This window comes from Schistocerca serialis, chromosome 2 (genome assembly GCF_023864345.2).
Source record: "Schistocerca serialis cubense isolate TAMUIC-IGC-003099 chromosome 2, iqSchSeri2.2, whole genome shotgun sequence".
NCBI classification, from domain to species: domain Eukaryota; kingdom Metazoa; phylum Arthropoda; class Insecta; order Orthoptera; family Acrididae; genus Schistocerca; species Schistocerca serialis.
Window position 1 is genome coordinate 1,043,368,767 of NC_064639.1, and position 17,012 is coordinate 1,043,385,778.

Consider the following 17,012-nt stretch of genomic DNA (forward strand, 5'->3'; position numbering starts at 1 on the left):
CCAAATGCAAAAATTACTAATGTACAACATAGGGTTGACCAGCAGCCCAACAGACGTCACAAGCCATTCATGTCTATGAGGAAGAGAGTGACATTCAACACAGAGCCCTGCACACTGCAGTTTTCTTAGACCCATGGAGAGATGAGTAAAGTGCTGACTCTAACCTGGAACAACCAGTGGGATAAAAACTGATGAATAAAAATAGACACAGGGCATCAAAAGTTCCAGTCAAGGAAGGTAAGTAAAATGTGATGACACCAATTGGTGTCAAAAGTGTTATGCAGGTCAAAAAAGACTACAATAAGGTGTTGGAGTTTAGAAAAAGCTTGTCAGATTGCTACTTCCAACCTAAGCAGACAGTCAGTTGTAGATCATCCCTCCTGGAAACCACATTGATAGGGGGGACAAAAGGCCCCGAGATTTGAGAACACAGCATAATCTGCAGTCAACCATCCTTTCAAGCAACCTAAAGAGTACATTGGTCAGGTCAATCGGCCAGTAACTGTAGATAGACATTAGGTTCTTGCCCGATTTAACGACTGAGATAACTACGCTATCTAGCCACTTCAAGATGAAACCACCTTGGAGCCAAATACTGTTGAAAACCCTGAGAAGATTTTGCCTCTGGGGAACATTCACATGACGGATCATCTGACTGCAAATTAAATCAGGGGCTGAAGCTGTGCTGTAGGATGAGACAAGAACATGAAGTAGTTCCCAATCAGTAAAGGGTTCATTATAGGACTCAGCCTGGTGGGGAGTCAAACACAAAGGGGTGGCCAGATATGGAGAGAATGCCAATGCCATCACAAAGTGGGTCGCAAGGTGTTCTGCATCAACTGATGAATTGGTACAAAGACCACCCTGTCGGACAAGACCTGGAATAGCTGTTGAATGTTGGCAGCCAATAAGACTACGGAGCTTGGCCAACACCTGAGATGAAGAGATATACATCAACAGGGAGGAAACATAGTTCTCTCAGCATTACTTCTTTTTGATCAAACAGTGAGCCTTAGCATGAAGCCATCTGAAAGTGATAAGATTGGTCTGCAAAATCATTGCACACCTCGTTGGCAATCTGGAACAGCTACTGCAATTTCTCTGGTCCACCATGACACCGGCCAATGGTGGGGATGGGGACTCCAGTAGAAAACAGAATGGCAGTTCCAATGGCATGTATGATCATGTCTGAGATATACTGCACAACCTCATCAATACAGTCTGACAGAGAGGCAGCAAATGTAACAGCAGAGACAGATAAAGGCCAGTTGGCTCCATGAAGGGCCCAACATGGTAGTCACTCAGTCTGGCAGTGGCAAGGAACTGACAGGATCACAGGAAAAGTGCTCACTGTTAAAAATATCACAATGTAGTACCAATGTAGCAAAGTTACAGACTTATAGGAAGAGATCATTAGATCAATAGCTGAAAACATGCCAGCAATGAAATGCATAGGAGAACCACCACTGAGGAGGCACAGAATCATGGTTTGTGAGAAGCTGGTCAATTATTAGGCCCCTACCAGATGAATTGTACTCCCCCACAGGGGGTGGTGTTTGTTGAAGTCCTCAAGCAGGAGAAAATGGGGGGAAGGGTTAATGTGATCAATTCAGTGGCCTGCCTGGGGGTAGGTAAACATTGCAAAGGGTGATCACTGAGGTCATTTACACCAACACGCTATTGTCCCAATGAGGTACAAAGGGGAATCCATTCACTGACAACAATGTAGAGACGAAAGTACAGATCCCTTCAGATGCCTTCTTGGGACCAGCACAGTTCCAACAGAATGCATGACAGCGACGAAGCATTGGAGAATAATCATCGGTGAAGTGCATTTCTTGGAGAGCAATAAAAACCCCAGAAGAAGAAGAAAGGTGTTGTAGTTCTGGAAGATGACAGTAGTACTCAAAACAATTCCAATGCATGACCACCTGACGATTAGTCACGCTAGGCATGAAGAGGCCAGGAGGTCTCATCATGCCAGAGGATCACTGCCTGTTTCCAGTGGAATGGAATTATCGTCTCAGAATCCAACTGCATGGGGGGTTCTGGCACCTCCAGGGGCACTGGCAGAGCCTTATCCTGATTCTCATTATTATTGTTATTGTTTTTGTTGTTGTGATGGTGGTGGCAGTGGGCAAGAGTAATTCAATGGGCTATTCGCATTGAGCTTGGAGACAGTTGAATAAGTGGACAGCCTGGGATCCACAGGCTGTGGCTCCTTCAGCCACTGTTTGGCAACAGGCCTCAGGTCTGGGTTTTGCCATGGAGAGGGATACCGAGAGGGAGCCCCGTTACCAATAGACATCTACGGTTGGGTTTGGAAGTGGTTCCAAAGAAGGTATCGTGGGAACCGCGGGAGAGGAGAGTGATGGGAGATCTGATTGGGGAAAGATAGAGAAGATGGTAGTGATATTAGCGTAATTGATCGTCATATCCACAGCATGTAGGTGATTATATTTCTTCCGTGGTTGGTTTAAAAGGGGGGGGGGGGGGGGGCGGCGAAGGGACCAAACTGCAAGGTCATCAGTCCCTTGTTTCCAGTAGAACAATCACCCAAGAGGAAAGAAGAAAACAAAGAAAACATAAGGTACAATAACAGGAGAAAGGAAGAACCACAAGAACGGCAGAAGGACAACAAACTCTACAATGGACAAAACATGACAAGAAAGCCACAGAGAGACACAAGAAACAGGGAGAGGAGATTAAAAACAAGAAAGCAGTTTACCAAGGTTGGCTGACCACGAGAATAAAAAAGGAAAAGCCAGCCACTCTGCAACACATTTAAACCTCCACCCTAAAAGCCCTAGGGTGGAGGACACAGAGGGACAAAGGACATGCGCTACAACTCAGATCAAATGGTAAAACCCACCCTCACGAATAAAACGTAAAACTAAAGCTGCTGTTGAGGCATTGTCGCCCAACACCGAAGGTAGGGAGACAGGAAAGTTAAAAGTCCACTGCAGAGCAACTAGAAGTGAGCAGTCCAGCAGGAGGTGGACGACTGTCATTCGGGAGCCACAGCAACACTGAAGTGGGTCCTTGCGACGGAGGAGGTAACCACATGTGAGCCACGTATGGCCAATGCAGAGCTGGAAAAGGACAACTGATTCCCTGTGAGAAGCCTACAGGGAAGACTTCCGCACAGTCACAGTCTCCTTAATGACACGCGCAGTTTGTTGTGCATACTGTTATGCCACTCCATCTCCCAAAGCCGAAAAACCTTGCAGTGCAAGACAGAGCTGAGGTCAGTTTCAGAGATGCCCATCTTCAGGAGCAGTTTCCACATAGCCTGTTTGGCCAGCATGTCAGCAAGTTCGGGCTCTGTAGAGCTGCAGCAGTGTAGAGCGATCTGCACCCTAGTTGGTGTTGCTCAGGCAGCGAAGGGCATTGAGGTGCTGCCAGCACTCCCGCTTAAGCTGACGAAGGTGAGGTAGCCAAGTCAATCCAACGTCGAAAACCAGTCCTAAGAATCGATACGTCTTCACTACACTGAGTGGATCATTAGTTGGTTGGTTGGTTGGTTGGTTTAAAAGAGGGGGGTGGGGGGGGGGGCAGAGACCAAACTGTGAGGTCATCAGTCCCTTGTTGCTGGGTAAGTAAGTACACAAGGGAAAGAAGAAAAGAAAGGTGTACAGCACAATAACAGGAGAGAGGAAAAACCCACAATAACAAGAGAGGAAAAACCAGAAGAACGACAGAAGGACAACCAACACTATAATGGGCGAAACAGGAAAAGAAAACCACAGAGAGAAGCAAGAAACAGGTAGAAGGAGTAAAAACAAGAGAGCAGGTGACCATGGCTGGCCAACTGTGAGAATAAAAAGGATAAGCCAGCCATTCTGCGACACATTACAAAATCAACCCTAAAAGCATTAGAGTGGAGAGCACAAAGGGACAAAGCACATGTGCTAAAAATTATATAGAAAGATAAAACCCAATGTCACGTATAAAACGTAAAACTAAATTAGCCAATGAGGTGTTGTCAGCTAAAATTAATAGCAACGAGTCTGGTAACTGAAGAGTCCGTCACAGGGCAGCCAAAGAAGGAAAGATCATCAAGATATGGGCAACTGTCAGCCGGGCGCTGCACCAACACTAAGGTGGGTCATCACAGCGCAGGAGGTAGCCTTGTGTCATACAAGCGTGGCCAATGAAAGTTGGCAGAGAACCACAGAGTCCCTGCGAGAGGCCCACATGGAGGACTGCCACATAGTCATAGTCTCCTTAATGGCACACAGTTTGTTGTGCATGCTGAGGTTATGCCATTATGTCTCAAAATGCCACAAAACCTTGCGGCGTAGCACTGAACTCAGGTCAGTTGTAGAGAAGCCGATTTCCATAAGCAATTTCCGCGTAGTCTGTTTGGCCACCCCGTCGGCTAGTTCGTTGCCTGGGATTCCGACGTGGCCTGGGGTCAAGACAAACACCACTGAACCATCAGACCGTTCCAGGGCATATATGAACTCGTGGATGGTCGCTACCAAAGGATGATGAGGGTAGCACTGGACGATAGCTTGTAGGCTGCTCAAGGAGTCAGTACCCAGACGAAGCGACTCCCCAGGACATGAATGGACGTGCTCAAGAGTACGAGATATAGCCACCAGCTTGGCAGTGAAAACACTGCAGCCATCGGGCAATTTTATTTTTTTTTGTGGTTTTAGGGCCCACAACTACAGTGGTCATTAGCACCCAGACTAAATTATGAATGCACTGCGAGGCACAATGTTGAAACAGCAACTAAAAAGGACAACACTATAAAAGGCACATTAACAGGCAAGGGATTAAAAGAAAACAGCATAATCAAATGTCCATAGACAGGTTTGTCAAGTGGATAAAATGAAGAACGCGAGCAGCAGCTCCTGGGTCATCTGCTAAAATTTCATCCAGAGTCCATGGCAGGCCAAGATCAATGCGCAGTGTATTAAAATTCAGACAGGACGTTAAAATGTGGCATACCGTCAGCACTTGCCCACATGGGCAGAACGGCGCCGGCGCAGCCGTCAGCAGATGGCGGTGGCTCAACCGGCAGTGTCCAGGCCGTAACCAGGCCAAAACGACCTCCTCCCGCCGAGAAGGGCGTGAAGAGGTCGTCCAAGCCGTGGGGAGAGGTTTCAAGGCCCGAAGCTTGTTTTCAGTAAGTGTAGACCAATCAGCATGCCACAGCGATAAAATGCACTGACAAATGACCCTGCTAAAATCAGATGAAGGCACACAACAAGAAGCTGTCCGAGGCTGGAGGACCGCAGTCTTGACCGCGGCATCTGCAGCTTTGTTCCCAGGGATACCGACATGGCCAGGAACCCACATAAAGGTAATCGGAGAACTGTCGTCCGCCAGCTGCTGAAGAGAGCGTTGGATCCGGTGCACGAAAGGGTGAACCGGATATGGATCACTGAGGCTCTGGATGGCGCTCAGGGAATCAGAGCAGATGACATAAGCAGAATTTCGGTGGCGGCGGATGTAAAGAACAGCCTGATAGAGGGCAAATAGCTCAACTGTGAAGACCGAACAATGGCCATGGAGCCGGTATTTGAAACTGTGTGTCCCGACAATAAAAGAACACCCGACACCATCACTGGTCTTAGAGCCATCTGTATAAATGAAGATCGTATTAATGAACTTCAAACGAAGTTCGACAAACCGCGGGCGGTATACCGAAGCTGGGGTAACCTCCTTTGGGAGCGAGCTGAGGTCAAGGTGAACGCGAACCTGAGCCTGGAGCCAAGGTGGCGTTTGGCTCTCGCCCACTCTAAAGGTTGCAGGGAGTGGAAAACCAAGTTGCTGAAGGAGGCGACGAAAGCAAACTCCACGGGGTAGCAGAGCAGATACATAAAACCTGTATTGACGGTCGAGAGAGTAGTCAAAAAAGGAACGATAAGACGGGTGGTCGGGCATTGATAAGAGCCAACAGGCATACTGACAAAGCAGTATATCGTGCCAGAATGCTGTTCAATATGTCCTCCATGCACATACACGAAGCCGACGTGACCATCAGCCATCAAACTGTTGGTATAAACAACTTTCTGACCTCGGTATATGTCAAACAGCAAGAGGAAGTGGCAGCAGAGAGCCGTAGGGTTAACCGAGTCCTTAGGGCCATGTGAAAGGTCCAGGCAAAACCACAGCCTGGGTGTACACCATGGAGGTGTACGTGAATGCACCTCAAGTATAGGTGGTAAAGGTAAGGACTCCAGTTCGGAAAGAAGGGATCGGACATGAACTGCAACTGGAAACCCTGACCAGGGCCACTGATGCTGGAGATGAACCACCGTGAGTGGGAAAAGGAGACTGTGATTCGGATGCGCAGGAGAACTACGAGGATGTGGTGCAACATAACTGGCCAGCAGTTGTGCACGCCTAACCTGCAATGGAGGGCCTCCGGCCTCCACAAGGACGCTGGTCACCGGACTCGTCATTAAAGCTCCTCTCACTAGGCAAATGCCACTATGGTGCACTGGATTGAGTAAACGCAAACTGAGGGCGCCACCAAACCATAAACCAGATTCCCATAGTCAAGGCAGGATTGAACAAGGGCTCTGTAGAGCTGCAGCAGTGTAGAGTGATCTGCACCCCAGTTGCTGTTGCTCAGGCAGTGGAGAGCACTGAGGTGCTGCCAGCACTCCCACTTAAGCTGACAAAGGGTAGGTAGCCAAGTCAATCCAACATCTAAAATCAGTCCTAAGAATTGATATGTCTCCACTACAGTGAGTGGATCGTCATTAAGGTAAAGTTCTGGTTCTGGATGAACGGTATTCCACCAACAGAAGTGCATAACACACGACTTTGCGACCGAAAACTGGACACCATGGGATAGAGCCCATGACTGTGCCTTGTGGACGGCTCCCTGTAGGAGTCACTCAGCAATACCAGTACTGGTGGAGCAGTGCCCTGCAGGACCCCATTTTCCTGGATATGGGGGGGAACTATGGGAGGCACCAACTTGGACATAGAAACTACGAAGCGACAGGAAATTTTGGATAAAAATTGGGAGTGGACCTCGGAAACCCCACTCGTATAATGTGGCAAGAATACGATGTTGCCAGATTGTGTTATACATTTTTTGAAATAAAAAAAAGACGGAAACAAGGTGTTGGCATCTGGAAAAGGTTGTTTGGATGGCTGACTCAAGGAACACAAGATTATCAGTGGTAGAGCAACCCTGGCAGAAGCTGCCTTGACATGCAACCAGCAGGCCACTTGACTCCAGGACCCAACCCAACCGTCGACACACCATACGTTCCAGCAGCTTACAAAGAACATTGGTGAGGCTGATAGCTATCCACACCAAGTGGGTTTTTACCGGGTTTGAGCACCAGAATGATGGTGCCCACCCACCACTGCGACAGAAAGACACCATCGCACCAGATCCGGTTGAAGATGATGAGGATATGTAGCTTGTAGTCAGATGAGAGATGTTTAATCATCTGGCTGTGGGTGCGATCTGGCCTAGGAGCTGTGTCGGGGCAACGTGCAAGGGTCTTCTTCCACTCTGTAAATGGAGTGTTATAGGATTCACTGTAGCATGTAGTGAACGAGATAACTTTCCCTTACAGCCACCATTTGAGATTTGAGAGTGTAAGAGGCTCGGGGGGGGGGGGGGGGGGATATTCTCTGACGCAGAGGCTCGAGCATAGTGCTCAGCAAAGTCCTCGGTCCTCGGCAATCACGTTTGCATTGGTAGATAACACGCTATTTATCGTAACACTTGCTGGGATCTAGTACCTGAAAACCTTTTTATATTTGTCCGACCTTGGGAAGGTGATGTATGGCACCCAATGGTTGAGATGTATCTCTCCCAACACTCCTGCTTCCGTCGTTTGACAAGTTGGCAAACGCAGGCCTTACGCCAGGGGCACCCTAAAGAGCAAAGGACCGTGTTTCCTCCCACAGAAACAATGGTAGTAGTCACCTGCTCAACCATCACATTGATGTTATCATGTGGGGGAGATTCAACGGTGACAGCAGAGGTGAAAGTTTCCCAGTCTGCCTTGTTTAAAGCCCATCTGGGCAGGCGTCTGTGGGCCTGACGCCGGGGCAGTGACAGGAAGTTGTGGAAATGGTCACTACCACACAGGTCGTCATGTGTTCTCCAGTGGATAGATGGGAGAAGTCCTGGGCTGCGAATTGATAAATCAATGGCCAGATAACCCCCTGGGCCCGCTGACAGTTTTATTCCATGCCTCAGTATAAGACAAGTAACCAGATTTGTATTCCTGGATCTTCTGTTCTTTCTTAATAACTGATCAATCTGGTGAATGCTGAAGAAGGTGCTCCACGCAGTTGACAAACAGGGGTAGATGTTCATGAGGACTACCTTCATGGAGTGCGTGTCCATATATTTCACATTCTGGTCCCGCCATGAAATGGGATGACTTATATCCTAAGTGTAAGCATCTGAACACATCATAGGCAGTGGAGCACACAATTTCATTTTGTACCTGTACACCATGAGTCTAACTTTCTCCAGGAGGACATTTCCTTCAAAGCCTAAAATAAAGGTGTCTGTATCCGTACGATTATCTTTCGGCACTTTCTTGAGCATGCATGATAAAAGGTATGCCTTGTGGCTGGAGATCAGTCAGGAGTTCCTCATCTGTGGAATGTAAGATCTCTGGATTTCTTGGACATTGTTTAAAGTTTTATGTAGGGTAATGGTCACAGCCATGTCACCTAGATGATCACGTGCCTGAAAACCACACAGATGAAGCTTTAATCAATAACGGACCATCTCAAATTTTTCGCAAAGACTCAACTTTCCCAAATTTGTCATCAATTTTTTCAACAAAAAAATAATGGTTTTGTTACATACCAGGTATTGATTACATGCAAGGTATTGGGTAAAGTCTTTCACACCCAGATGTCTGGCTTCTTCCTCTTCCCATAACAGAGCCAGGGAACCAGATCTAAGTACAATCAACAGCGAGAAGACCATCCGATGGAAAGGTACAGAGGAAAAAAAAAAACAATAATAGAAGGATAGACTTGCAGCATGCAAAGGGAAGTAGCATTGGAAGGGCTGGGACCTTGTGGTGGTCAAGCATATACTCACAAAGGAGAGTGAGCTCCCTGAGGAGAGAGAGGTAGGTAGTGGGACAAAAGGGGGACATGGACTGGGAAGTGGTAACTGTGGCACATGTGTGGGAGGAAAGGCAGCAGATGCACAGGCAACTGAGTCAGTGAGTTGGTGCAGCACACGAGGATAATAACATGGAGACATAGATTGTAAGAGGGTGACAGGACAGATTAAGGGAATGCTGCTGTTAGAGGGTGTGTGCATGGTGGGTTAGTGGAGGCTGAGGTTAGGTAGATTATGGGAGTGAAGGATGTGTTGTAAGAATAACGTCCACAGTTGCAAAGTTCAGAAAGTTGGGCTGGGAGAAGGATTCAGATGGGACGGGTTGTGAAGCTGGCATTGAACTAACGGTGTGCTGCAATCAGCAGCAGGTTTCAGCACTGGATGGTCAACTCTGTTCTTAACCACAATTTGGTGGCGACAATTCATTCTGATGACTGGTGGTTATGCACGCATAAGCAGCTGTGCAGAAATTGCAGCAGAGCTGGTATATGATGTGGCTGCTTTTACAGGTGGCCCTGCCACTGATGGGATAGGATATGCTTGTGACAGGAGTAGAATAGGATATGCTGAGTGAATCAGCTCACAGTGATATGAATTCTGTTGCATAGTGTTGAGAGTGAGTGTGCAATAGGGATGGACCAGGATGTTGTGTAGATTGGCTGAGTGGCAGAATATCACTTTAGGAGTGGTGGGGAGGATCGTGGGTAGGATGTCCCTCATTTCCAGCCATGCTGATAGGTAATCAAATCCCTGGAAAAGGACATTGTTCAGTTGCTCCAGTCTGGTATTACATTGGGTGACCAGGGGGTGCTCCTTTGCAGCTTGTTCTAGCGGGTGGTGGAAGATTTAAGCGTGTGTGAGGATATGGAGTGGTAAATCTGTTTGCAGACTAGGTTAGGGGTTAGCACCTGTCTGTGAAGGCCTTTGCGATTTCTTCAGCATACTGGGCGATAGAATACTCGTCACTGAATATATGCTGCCTACTCGTGCCCAGGCTATATGAGAATAATTTTCTGGTGTGGAAGAAGAGACAGCTGTCAATATATAGGTACTGTTGGTCGTTAGTGCGCTTGATATGGACAGAGGTATGGATGGAGCCTTCACTCAGATGGAGATCAAGATTCACAAAGGTGACATGCTGGGCTATGGAGAACCAGGTCGGATAGAAGGTGTTGAGGCTTCAAAGAAATGAGGGATGTGTTGTAGGGATGTTTCTTGGCCCGACTACAGATTGTGAAAATATTATCAAACAACCTGAATTGGACATAGTGTTTGGCATTTTGGAGGTGGAGAAGGTTCCTTCTAGATGGCCTTTAAACAGATTGGCATAGGAGGTTGCAACATAAGTACATGTCGCTGTGCCATGAGCTTGTTTGGTTTTGAGGACAGTTTCCTCATACACACACACACACACACACACACACACACACACACACACACACACACACACACACACACACACACAATCTACTGAATATGGGCTCTAAATTGCATACATTAGAGCTGTGAGTGCTTGGTCATCTTTGATACTGTGAAACACATCTCTTCTAAAGCAAACTCTTTGCTTTCATATTTTGCGAGGGAGTAGTATGGCCTAAAACAAGAAAAAAATGCCCAGTAAACATGAGCTATAACATGCTCACTTTATGAGCTAGGACCAGTTGTCCTCCTCCGCTATTGTGAAAGACATCTCTCCTACAGAGCAAGTGCTCGCAGCTCTTAACACATCAATTGTAGAGCCCACATTTACTGGACCTTCTTTTTTTTTTTTCTCTACACTACCTCCTGCCAAAATATGGAAAGCAAAGAGCTTGCAGTAGAAGAGAGGTGTTTCACAATATCAAAGACGAACAAGTGCTCATAGCTCTTAACATACGTATTGTTTATTAGATATTTTTTCCTTGTTTAAGGAACCTATCCTCAAAGTCTGTAAAGGAATTTGGTTACACCCTGTATATTTTCTCTCTCAAAGGAAAAGTAATTGTGTTTGAGTAAGTAACTGATTATATGCATAAGGAATATGGCTGTGGGTTTGGAGTTGTAAAAATCTTCTGCTAATTGTCTAACTCTTATGCTTAAAAGCTCTCGCATAGTGAACCTATCTCAGAAGTCCAACATAATCTCCAATCCCTATGCAAATCCTTAGGTTCATTCCAGAATCTTTCCCCTAACTCCATCTCCCTTCTCACCCCAATGAAACCCACACACCCACCTTCACCATGCTTACCAAGCTCTGTAAACCAAACATTTCTGGATGCCAAATTGTAGCTGGTTACTGTGCTTCCACTGAAAACAATTTCCACTCTTGTCCACCAATGCCTCCAACCAATTGCTCTTAGCTACCCTCTCATATCAAAGATACAAACCACTTCCTTCACCACTCTCAACCACTTTCACCCCATTACCACCTGGATCCCTGCTCGTAACTGTTGATGCCACCTTCCAATATATGAACGTACCGCATACCCATTGCTTTGCTGCTATCAAACACTACCTCTTCCGATGTCCTTAAGTTTCCTAATCCACAACTTCATCCATTATACATCTAATCAATTATATCCTCACAAACATCTACTTTTCATTTAAGGAGCAGATATATAAATAAACCCACAACATAGTCATGGGTGCCCACATGGCATCCTCATAAGCAAATATGTTCATATATCTTACAGAGGAAACATTCCAAGCCTCCCAAAACACCACACCCCCATCTGGCACAGGTTCATAGAAGATATCTTTATGATAGGGAGCCAGGGCCAAGGGCAAGAAACCCTATCCTCATTCTTCCACAGTCTCAACACCTTCTCTGTGATCCACATCACTCGGTACTCCACAGCCCAACATGCCACCACCTTCCTGGATGTTGACCTCCACTTCTATGATGATTCCATCAATGCCTCTGGGCATATCAAGCCCATTAACCACCAACACTAACAGCATTTTGACAGTTGTCATCCCTTCCACATTAAAAATCACTCCCATACAGCCTGTCTACCCACGGACAGTGTATCTGCGGTGACAAGAATTCCCTTGTCCAGTATGCAGAAGCAACTGAACCCCGTTCTTTGCGAGGACTTTGATTAACCATCTGCATGCTCAGATATGAGGGATCTCCTACCCATACCACTCCTAAAGTGATATTCTACTGCCCACCCAATCTAAACAAGATTCTGGTCCAAATCTATCCCATTCTCACTCCCAAACCCTTGTCACAGGGTTCGTATCACTGTGGTAGACCCAGGCTACCTGATTCACTCACCTGGCACATCCCATTTTAGTTCTGTCATAGGCTTATTCAATACCATCAGTGGCAGGGTCACCAGTAAAAGCACCAGCATAGCATTTTGTGTGTGCTTGACCACCAACCAGCTACCCATCAGAGTGAATAGCCACCACCTAACTGTGAGCAAAAACAGAGTTGACTACCTAGCGACAGAAAACACTGCTAAGCACAATACACTTGAGTTTGGTTGGTACTTCACAACCCATATCAACTGGGTCCTTCCCCAGCAGCAGCTTTCCACGGGAGTTATCCTAGCGCTACATTCTTCACTACCGTCATCCTCCTGGCCCTCAATCTCCACTAAACCACTGCACCCACATCCTCTAAGCAACAGGGTCCCCTTCTTTTGTTCTGGCTCCCTCTCCATGCACCACTCGAACTAATTGGTTCCTGTGCTCATACATATGCTGCCCCTCCCTCACACATTCCTATCCCGCATGTCTGCTGCCTCAGTGCGAGCTGCCAGCTACCTTCCCTAACCTCCCTCCGCCGAGAAGGTGGTAATGTTTTCATAATATTTTGTCTCACAATGATGGCACAACACGTATTCTGTGAGTAGTCATTTTTATTCCAAAATTGTTCATATTCTGGTAGATATTTCCTGAGCTCTGTTTCCTTGTTTAAGATGATGTACCATATATGTCAATGTAAAAGGATGCCTGTATGAACAAATAATAATGCTAATTCCATACTGATGACACTACATGGCTCTGCATCTTCAATTTTGGACATGTAGCATTTTTTGCTAGGGATACAACCTGACTGCAATCTCTAAAGGAAACAAATTTGCTGTCACCACCGATTTGCAGGCAGCAGTAGAACTCAAGAGTTTAAATTCAAATTTCCAGTTTAGAAATAATACAGGGTCTATAAGGCAAGAATCACTTATCTTGCTCCAACAAGGGGTCCAATATTCAGGAACACACATTTTTAAAAACTGCCAGTAACCATTAAAAACTTGGTTTCAGATAAAGCATGGTTTAAACAGAGTTTGAAAAACTTTTTGATAGACAACTCCTTCTACTCTATAAATGAATATCTTAACAGAGACTGTTAAGCCAGCTTAAGTAAAAATGTCTGATTTCAGTTTTGACAGCACTTGGTCACAACAGTCAAGATTAGGTATTTTGTGTATGATAAATGTATCAATAGTGCGTAGCAATGTTTCATTCTGACAGCATGTTAATTCTGTAAATATTAGCTGTTCCAGTTTACCACGTTGTATTCATCTATTTCGACAATCTCCAGACAAATGATCAGGGTAGCAAGTATTATATTCAAATGTTTCATGTTATACTTTTCGACATGTTTCACACCCACAAGAATCATCTCATTTTTTGGGTCTATGAAACAAAAACTGAATCTAATCTAATCAACACAAAAATGGACTGCTGTAATGTGTGAAACAAGTCAAGACTAGTTGTCAGAGTATCTAAAACATGCTCTATGACAAATATAGATATTCTAAGGCACCTGGCACTGTGAAAAAGTTCAAAATATCTGTTGACACATAATTTAATAAAACTGTGTAAAATATAACTATGTATAACTGGTTGCAATCTTTACAGCCAGTACACCAGACAAGTTTGACAAGGATAATAAGTAAATTGCCATGGTCTTATTTGAAGAACCATACTGTGATTTGTCATCATTCCAAAAATTAAAGATGTCAGATTCTTTCTACATGGCAAATGCTGCACATCCTGATGTATCAGTTTGGCCACATTTTACCCGCATGAAAAAGGGCCGAGTGCACATTCATGTGATTTGTTAAATGTCGAAGAAAACGTAATCCAGGAGGAGGCCATGGTAATCATACCCCAGGTTGGTTCAGGCAGTGTCAGGTACATGGTAATGCTGTTCAGGGGAAGACCTGTTCCTGGGAAGACCACAACTCGCAACACTTGCCAGATTACAACAAATAATACCAAAACACATGGAGTATCTATTGTTAGCAAGTATCAACAAAAACACACTGGCAGTCAAATTAATCAAAGTGATGAAACTCCAGCCAAACACAATGTAAGTAAAAGTTTCTCAAAATTATTTTGATAATTTCTCTTCACTGCGGGCTTATCTCTCTACGTTATTTCTGCGTTAGTTTAAATTTATTTTGATGACATAATAACTAACAATTCAAAAACTATAAGGTGGACACTGGTAAGTAATCAAAGTATTCAACAACATTCATTTTTATTATACTTCATTAGCGCTGCTTAAAGGTGTAAAATCACTAGAAGTCAATTACGCAGAATGTTGCATAGACGTACATTCGCTCAGGTCATACTTAAATAAAATTCCTCTGGGTTTGGGACCGCGTTCCTAAACCCAGACGACTTTTATTGACTGAAACTATGATGTTCTTTAATTCACATTTGTCACTTTCAGACATCTGCTTGGAAATGTCAAGCTTTCCTTATCATTCCTCGTACATTATATTACAACGCTGAACCAGTTATCTCGTATTCGGCAAACTTTAAGTATGATATTTCATTATGTATACTGAATTTTTGCGCTTACATATGAAGCCCTGCAACAATGTATACATCTAAAAATGTAGTAACACCTGCGTGAAACAAGTAATGAAACACTGTGATCATGACTTAATTTCCTGCGATAAATTGTTTTGTATAGAAAACATAACATACCTTATAAGTTATCGGAGCATATTTCTATCAACAGCAAGCTTCATGAGCTGGCAATACTTGGGCGATAAAAAAATAACAACAAACACTACCCCCATCCTACATGTGTCAGCAGACGACGTACGCCTGCGGCAATCCAAAGTACAGCAATCTGTTTAAGTAACTATCCTTCAGTTCAAAGATCCTCTCAAAACAGAAAAACAAATATCCGCTCTAACATCAATTCTGTTACACATATCTGTCATTTTACTGAAATCATCTTTCTCGACAAAATTTTGGAACTATATAATATGGCAGGCAATGTGGGCCACAAAGCCAATATTGCAGTTGTAGTTAAGTTTGCTTTGTTGTTTGTTACAAGGGGAAGAAAACGAAGTAGATGAAGAATTAGTGCAATTAGTGGGAAAAATTCCAAAACTGTAACTTGATGAAATAGTTGATATAAAGTCAAATTAACGAAGAGGTGAAGAACAGAAGTTGTATGAGAAAAAACTACCAGAACATATTACTTCTTACAAGGGAACTTCCCCATCGCACTCCCCTCAGATTTAGTTGTAAGTTGGCACAGTGGATAGGCCTTGAAAAACTGAACACAGATCAATCGAGAAAACCGGAAGAAGTGGTGTGGAACTATGAAAAAATAAGCAAAATATACAAACTGATTAGTCCATGTGCAAGATAGGCAACACAAAGGACAATTGTAGTTCAAGAGCGCAGTGGTACCGTGGTTAGCGTGAGCAGCTGCGGAACGAGAGGTCCTTGGTTCAAGTATTCCCTCGAGTGAAAAGTTTAATTCATTCTATTTAATTTATGATTATCACATTCACAAGAAAACCTAAGTCGGGCAAGGTAGAAGAATCTTTTTACCCATTCGCCAAGTGTACAAGTTAGGTGGGTCAACAACATATTCCTGTCATGTGACGCACATGCCGTCACCAGTGTCGTATAGAATATATCAGACGTGTTTTACTGTGGAGGAATCGGTTGACCTACGACCTTGCGATCAAATGTTTTCGGTTCCCATTGGAGAGGCACGTCCTTTCGTCTACTAATCGCACGGTTTTGCGGTGCGGTCGCAAAACAGACACACTAAACTTATCACAGTGAACAGAGACGTCAATAAACGAACGGACAGATCATAACTTTGCGAAAATAAAGAAAGTAAACTTTTCATTGCCCTTTATGTTGTCTATCTTGTGCCTGGACTACTTAGTTTGTATATTATGCTTATTCTGTCATAGTTCCACACAACTTCTTCCTGTTTTCTCGATTGATCTGTGTTCAGTTTTTCAAGGCCTATCCACTGTGCCAACTTATAACTAAATCTGAGGGGGGTGCGATGGGGAGGTTCCCTTGCTAGCAGAAGAACCCAGGCAGCCTGCATTACTTGAGCATTAACAGGTATTTTGGTTTTATTCAAAAATGTAGGTACTGTAAGCTTTCACACATGGCTATTTCAATTATTTTGGAAAGGCTAGGTAATACTGGGATTGCTTTGTAGTTTCGAACGTCTTGTTCATCACCCTTGTGAAGTGATTGTACAAACGAATGTTTTGATTTTTTGTGAATATTGCTGAAAAATTGATTGTATCACTTAGACTAGCCTATGTTCTTCAACTTTCTGTAGTGACATTTTATAGAATATCACCAGTGCAACATCGCAGTTTATTTCTTAATCTGTTAAAAGTAGTAGTAGTAGTAGTTTATTCATCCAGAGACAATGTACATTGCATGGATTTCGTCAAAAATATATAGTATATATATACACACATATAGGGTGAACAATGGTGGTGGTGGTTGTTGGGATGTTTAAGGGGGACTAAACAGCTAAGGTCATCAGTCCCCCATTCCAAAAACAAGCGAGACAAAGTCGCAGAGCAGATAAAACCCCAAGGGGAAGGAGACTGCCCCCCCCCCCCCAGGTGCTAAAGAACACAAATTAGGCAACGAACACTACAGAAAAGAAGAGTACGGACGAACACCAGACAGAAAGAAATAGAAGAAA

The 17,012-nt window shown here is 44.6% G+C and overlaps 1 protein-coding gene across 3 annotated transcripts in view; it reads right to left on the reverse strand.

Annotated features, from left to right (window-relative positions):
• The window catches only part of LOC126458469 (monocyte to macrophage differentiation factor 2), a 149,047-nt gene extending 133,878 nt beyond the window's left edge, over positions 1–15,169 (reverse strand). The window contains exon 1 of one of the 3 annotated variants that reach the window (XM_050095545.1): positions 15,011–15,169. Coding sequence is in view for 1 of the 3 variants with exons in the window: in XM_050095543.1 (XP_049951500.1) it covers positions 12,339–12,352 (14 nt within the window). In the remaining 2 variants the exon portion in view is untranslated. Of the gene's footprint in view, positions 1–12,338; positions 12,368–15,010 lie in introns of those variants that run through there. The other 2 variants (XM_050095544.1, XM_050095543.1) reach the window with 2 other exon arrangements.
• Positions 15,170–17,012: the final 1,843 nt, after the last annotated feature.